General features: G+C 26.4%; 1 protein-coding gene across 1 annotated transcript; it reads right to left on the reverse strand.

Annotated features, from left to right (window-relative positions):
- Positions 1–570: 570 nt before the first annotated feature.
- LOC145849048 (uncharacterized) lies at positions 571–7,348 on the reverse strand (the record flags this gene model as incomplete). The annotated part of the gene is made up of 9 exons (XM_082954143.1): positions 571–1,664; positions 2,110–2,203; positions 2,545–2,702; positions 3,448–3,567; positions 4,134–4,227; positions 5,705–5,783; positions 6,819–6,889; positions 6,954–7,034; positions 7,222–7,348. Coding segments are annotated over 9 exons (838 nt in total), but the record flags the coding sequence as incomplete, so codon positions are not given.
- Positions 7,349–7,489: the final 141 nt, after the last annotated feature.

Here is a 7,489-nt window from a genome sequence, read left to right on the forward strand (position 1 = left end):
GTAAGTTAGATCGATACAAAAAATATGGCAGATGTTTGTCCAAAGTAGAATTATAACTAGTTAGGGTATAAGTTTTTCTGACAGACTATTGTAATACAATTTCTGATGAAACTTTTCATTTTTTATCAAAAAAAAAGTTTTGGTTAAATAAAATAAACTTAACATAATAACTTACTTAAATCAACAATATAATAAGACGAGCCAAATATACAACTGTTTATTGACAAAATAATTTAAGTAAAGGAAAAGAAAAAAGAAGAACATTGTTTATTTGACTTGAGTACATGTTTTTATAAAAAGCACCGTTTTAAGTTTTCATATAAGGCAGCTCAGCTTTTGATAACCTAAATAAAAAAATCAAATCTATTAAACTAATTAAGAAAAAATAAACTTGAATAAATTCAAACTGAACAAGCTAAAAAAGATTTTATTTAGATTTATTATTTTTTGATGTAAAGTGAGACTTCAAGTCAGAACATTACACAAAATTAAAAAAAAATATTGAAATTGTTTTTTTTTTCAATAACAAAATTTATTTAGAAAAACGTACAGGCTAAAATTGTCGTGTAAGAAATGTTGTGATGTAGAGGACAAAAAATAAACAACAATAAATATTTATTGTTTACATTGAAAGTTATACAAAAATTGAAAATAAAGTGTTTAAAATTGTAAAAAAGAAAAAAATAATACTATATTTATAAAACTTATTCTTTAAACAAATGCTGAAAAAGGAACTTATTTTCGGTATAACTAATCTTAAAAAGTTCAAAATACTCCAACACGTCAAAAACACTGATGCAGTTAATATTAATTAAAACACTTAAAAACATGTTCAAAAGTTGTACACATTTGAAAAACATATAATTAAAATATTGAATGATCTTTGACAACTTAATCGAAACAAAGACATTAACTTGGAGTTTTTATTAAAAGCCACCAAGATGCTTACTGATGTGACTTGAAAAATTAATGAATAATTAAAATAGTTCATTTTTGTGACCAGGAAGCAAAAACATTGGACTTGATAAAAAGTAAGCTACTACTTTTAAAGTAGTTAGAACATGGAATAGTATTAAATTTGTGATTCGTTTTGATTTCCTTTAATAATACCTATTAGTTCTGATTATAATTGTAAGTAAAAATGTAAAAGAGTTTCAATAACAATAATTATTAGATTGTATAAAATTTCAATAATTTGATTAACTTCAATCTTTGTAAAAGATAACCCGAACTATTTTACATAGAATCAAAAAAATGTGTGTAAATAAATACTTTTAAACATTTTTTTAAAGAAAGCTCACAAAACCTCTATATGAAAACTGTTCTAAAACATTTTTCAGATAATTTTTTTTCCTATGATGCCTTCTCTTTTGATCACGTTTAAAACATTTTGATGACTTTCGGTCAATGATTTAAACACAATGATTAAAAACAAACAAACATTTTAAGGAAATAAAAACATAGATAAGAGCATTAAAAAATTCTAAAACTCAGGAAATTACGAATACAGCTGAAAGGAACTGTCAGTTTTTTTGAGTTTAAAAACCCTGAGAAACTAAGTTCAAAAAAATCTAACATTGAAACAAAATTTTAAAGCACCAAAAACAAATTTTGTTGTTCAACTATTTGTTTTGAAATTTTCACTTCTTCTTAGAGATGAATACCTGGAATAACAACTTTTTTATCAGTGCTACTTAAACAGACGAACAATAAAAGTGTTTCAGTTATTTAAATATTAAAACATTTTTATTAGTAAAACAATAAGTATGATGTAGACTCAAACTTCACCTTTTTTACAAGCTGGTTTTTATTTTATTCAGTGAAAAAGTACATAATTTTGAAAATAAGCTAATAATATATATTCAAAAATAAAAAGACACAAGTACAGTTTTTACCTAAATTTAATAAACTTTAAAAAAACTTCAAAACGTCTGTAATTTTTTTTATTTTAGGCTTTAAGTTATAAAAAAATCTAGCATTTAATTTTTTCATCAAAGAACATTTAAAACTACTCGTTTAAATATATTAAAAAGTTTGATATTAATTAAAAATCCTGGTTCTAAAATTTTGTTCACGGGATCTATTTCCCAAAAAAAATATTCAACCAACCTTGTAAAAGTTCCCTGCAAATTTTTCCATATACTAAATTATCCCCTGATAATTTTCTTATTTTCAACCCATTGGACTTGTTCCCTTGGCAAACCTAAAAAAAATATTAGCATTAATTTATTATTTTTCATAACGCAAAATTTTCTTTATTGGTTTTAAGAAAAGTAGCTGAACTATTATTTTTGTAAATCCCTTCCTTATTGTTTATTTATCTATTTTTGTTTAATATAACGTAAACATCATTTAGCAATTTACCTGTAATAATTCAGTTTAATATTAAATTATTTACAAAATAAAAATAAAAAACATTTGAATTAAAAAAAAAACTAAAGCTTCATCGGACAATTTGGTAACAAAACCGTTTCAAAACTGGTAGTTTCAAACAAAACATAGGAAAGTACAGTCATAGTTTATACATTGTAAAATCACAAAAACCTCCATTTCAAGCTCGACTCCGCTCTTGCTCAACGCAAACTTCCCGTTGATGTCGTGGCTGATGCTCATGTTGTTTCGTGACAGGGAATTTTTTATCATCTGAATGATCTCCCCGGCCGGCATCAGACTCGACACTTCGAAATCCGCTACGTTCACTTCTGTTTGTGAAAATTACGACTTGATACAACAATGTTAGATATTGTGCAAAAAAGCAAACAGTAAATATGTTTGAACATTTGCCACTTGATAAGAGTTTGTTTCTGTGAAACTTTTCAAGATTTGCTGATATTTATAGATTTTGAATATAAGTTTGTATTTTGTCCTAGCTCAATAGCAGAATTCTCTGTGAAGACAATTACTTAACTTTTAAAGTTTCTTATTCTTAGATGAGTATATCAACAACTAAATATAATTGTGAAATAAAATTTCATGCAAATAACAATCTATTCAAACAAAGAACTCTACAAAACATCTACGATTATTTAGTAAAAATTTATTTAAAAAAAGAATTACTTTTTGTAAATGCATGAATTAGAAATTAACATTTGGTTAGTTTTTAAATTACTTAATTCTTTAATGCTAATATTTTGTCTAAAACTTTGCTGTCATAGTGGTTTGCTATAATAGTCAATAAATTTTGGCAACCATGTATTTAAAGTGCAACATCATATTTAAATTGCACATTTTAATAGTCTATAATAGCTCTCAACTCATATAGAAGTATTATTTAAGTACATTTAAATAAAATACTATTAAAAGCTAAAACTTTAGGTACTTAATATTTAATAACATTATATGGAGGCGTAATAAACAGGACAAATAATAAATTTCGTTACTTAAAACGTAAAAATAGTTTAAAATTCCATGATTTCAGGTTTTTTCAACTACAAACGTAATACTCACCGCGCTTGGCTTCGAACTCGATGTTGTTGGTGTTGTTTTCGACGACCGACGGCAAATTGGGCTGGTAATAACTTCCCCCGCACCAGTTGGCGTACCTCTGCTGCTGCACACTGCCAACACCTGAATTGTATCAAAAATAAACTCTGACACTTTGTTTACAACTGCGTTTCCCACAATCGTTTTCATGACCGCCAACTTGGCACAAATGGGAAACCCCCCTCCCCTTTTAAAACCTTACTAGCCATTGCCCCCAAACACACGAAAACACCTTAAGATCTTCTGGAAGCCCTGATATGCAAAACCTGTAACTTGAGGTTTGCTTACACCTGAAATGTGTGTCCGATAAATTACAGATTAGTTTCAACGCTTTTGTTGCTTAACAAGACTTCAAAAACTCATTTTCATAACAGCCCTTGTTACCAATGATTTAAAATAAAAATTTAAGAAACTTTTTTATTAGATACCAATTTACTACTTAATAACCCATTCTAAGCCCCTCTTCTAGTTATTGCCCCTTAATAGCTAGTGGTGACAACTAAAAAAAAAGCAGCTTTTAAACTTTGTTTCGTGCAACTACTATAAATACTGGATAAGTTCTTACATGGTATATTTTCAAATAGTTTATCAGTGTGAAAATTTTATCGAGTTAAACAATATCAATTATAATTATAAAACTTGTATCTAACCGTTCAAATTGGAATGAGCAACTTCAGTTACATTTTCTTGGTGAATATTTTGTGCTTCAGTCAAGTCACTGCTTGAAGAATCGTCCATTATACTCTGTGGTTATTTTAATTTTGTTGTAAACTTCATTTTAATCATATTTGATTCATCCCTTAAAAAAATCTATAATAAGCTCAATAGAAACAGTAAGCTGGACATTGTAAGGGTAAGTAAAAGTACTATGTAATGCATACTTCAAGTATTTATAACTAAATCCCTGTTACAAGAAAAAAATCATTTTAAAACTCTCTGTCTAACTAAAAGTTCTAAAACATCGAAAGCATAATAAAAAATAACAATCAAGTTTAACTTGTATCAGCTTGCTGATATCTCCGAAATCAAGTCTCATTGTCTAAAATACAAAGCTATACTTAACAAACATTGTTTAAACAAAAAAATACTACCAATAATTTTTGGTACATTTCTTTCTCGGAACCGTTCAAATTTTCTCCATAATCCATCGCTTTCTGGATGCTTTCAAAACCGAAGTCGCAATCCATTTCGTATATGGGAGACAATCTACTTCTCTGTCGACAGCAAAAACAACTTTTACAATTAAAAACTAGCAGCAAAACTTTTTGTTGAATTACTGTTGTCAACAAAAACTGCATAAACTAAAATAAAAATGCTTTCTTTGCCTTCCAGATTTCTACTAAATATTCTAAAAACTACGTTTTTCTACTTAGTTTTCCTTTGAGCTTTCGACCCTTTAGTTATTTTGTTGAGCCCAAGGTAAACAAATTATTTTGTGGTGGAATCGATGTGAATAAATTCTCAAAATAAACTCATTTTAAAAGCTTCACAACTAAAAATTTCTTGAAACAGGATACTGTATTGTATCTTTATCAGAGGAATAAAATAGTATTTCACCCATTCAAATTTTCAATTAAAATTAAGTTCTTTTTATTAATTAGAAAATTCTGAATTAAATAACACATTTAAATCCACATAAGTGTGTACCAAAATACAAAACTGTACATATTAACAAATGTTGCTGTATAAAGAAATTGTACACTCAACGTTTTATCTCTAGAATTAAACAATCGCTTAACGGATAATTGCTTGTAAAACTAGTTAAAATATAACAAAACAACTTTAAAACAAGTACTATTATCTCATACCTATTATTAACTAAAATGCTACTGAGTCAAAAGTTTTCTCATATTAAATTAAAGTGAAGCAATTAGACAAAAAAATTACTTTTATCAGTTTAAAAAACTATTGAACTGAATATTATATTTAGATATAGACATAGAGCTAAAGTTGTGTTTAAAAACAAAAACACAAAAATTAACTAATAAGCTGTTCAACAAATTTGAAAATATACTGTTCTATCTATCATAAAGCAAATTCCAACTACAAAGTTAATCTGGTAGAACTTAATTGAACGATTTTTTAAATAAATATTTCTTTTTTGTAAATTTCAGGCTAAATTATGAATTTCATTTAGTATTTTGTAAATTTTTGTGTCTTGTTGTAGATTTTGACTAATTATCACTAGTTTTTCAAGGCGATTTAGTAAACTTTCACTAACATTTTGTAAATTTTCTGGAGATTTGGGTATGGGTGGGGGACTCGGTGTAGAAGAGCTTTGCTGTTGTTGTAAGTGAAGCCTGTAATAAAAAATAATAAAATAACAAAAAAACGATAATTACTTTGTAAGTTGTGTTTGGTATTAAAAGACATTCGGTGTTTAATAATAATTAAAATCAACATTTGTTTTTGATTCAACTTAGAACTTTTTGTTTAAGTTTTATAAAAACTATCAATTTGTTAGCACAAGTTGTCTAAAAAAATAAACATTCAAGTTTTTGTTTATAAGTTACTTAATTATAATAATACATAAAAAAAGTAGTAAATAGGTAGCTTAAACGTTTTAAATATTGTTTACGAAATTAAAAATAAAACACTTGCAGTTTAATAAATTTTCTTCAAAACAGTTTTTTAATTTTCTACAAACACAAAACAGTTTTGCATTATAGAATGTTGTTTGTTTTTATGGTAATTCTGTAAAATTAACATATAAGAAAGCAAAATCAACAAAGCATAATGCGATGCTTTACTGAGCTAAATCTATGCAAAATAATCAATACATTTTACGAATACAAATTGATCTTTTTGATTGTTAAATAATTAATACCACATTGCAATAAAACATTTTCCTTGTTACATTTCAACTATAATCTTATTTCGTTATATTTTATATAAACTTTATTAATTCAATATTACTAAACGGCTTACGTTTAAAATATTGTATGTATTTTGTTCACATTTGTAACAATGTTATTTAAGCTCGGGTAAGATTCAAACTAATTTTCTGAGTTTAATTTAATAAATAAAACGCAAACTTTTTGGACAAATTTTTGCAATGTTTAAAAAAAAGTTATTTCATTTTGAAAACTCAAATAATATTTGAATTCGGTTGAATACTTAAAATCTTAGACGATATACAACTTAGAAATCTATATATTTGTACAAAATAACTAAAAAGACTAAAGAAATATTTTAAACTAAATAATAGATATACCATGATTTTAAACTAAAAGATTTAAACAACAGTCTTTAAACTAAAATAATAATCACATTAGTATTTAAACATACTTAATTTAAAAAGAAATACTTTATACAAATTAAACTGAAATATAAACTTTTGCAAATGTAAAAGTAGAGCTTGATGGTTTTCATTGTTGTCTTTTGGCGATTGAGTTCTGGCATTTTCCTGTATAATAAATAATTTAAATTTAGTATTTTCAAATATCTCAAATTAATTTAATATAACTTACCGTATTGGAGTGCAAAGTTTTGTTTACATTTTTCTGCTGGTCTTCCGGCGATTCAAATTGACTTTTCAATTTCTGATGTTCCTAACATTATTTTTTTACGTTCAGCGTTATATATTTATAATATAGAACTATTATTCAAATTTAGAAATATATTTATCGGACATAATAGAACACAAAATAAATATTTGTCAAGTTACTATATACATTTGCTTAACTAAAAAAATGTTGGTTTCAGTTTTCTTTACACTTGTTTTTTATTAATACGAACCTGCTGCAAGTTTTTAACGTTTTGTTGGAACAGCTTGACGCTCTGAGCGGTCGTGGAATCGGAAGCCCTTCTCCTGTTGAACCTGTCTGAAGCCTGGTAGGGCGCTTGGCTGCACGGCACGCGTTCACTGTAATACATATATTTGTTTTTATTTCACTAATATTTGAAACCGTTTGTTAAAAACATCATCTTTGTTTAATCTAGAAAAAAGCATGCATTGGGTTTAGTTTTATATTGCTTGTAACTACACTACTCAAATAGATTATCT

The sequence above is a fragment of the Thalia democratica genome, unplaced genomic scaffold (genome assembly GCF_965202585.1).
Source record: "Thalia democratica unplaced genomic scaffold, ktThaDemo2.hap1.1 HAP1_SCAFFOLD_1979, whole genome shotgun sequence".
Taxonomy (NCBI): domain Eukaryota; kingdom Metazoa; phylum Chordata; class Thaliacea; order Salpida; family Salpidae; genus Thalia; species Thalia democratica.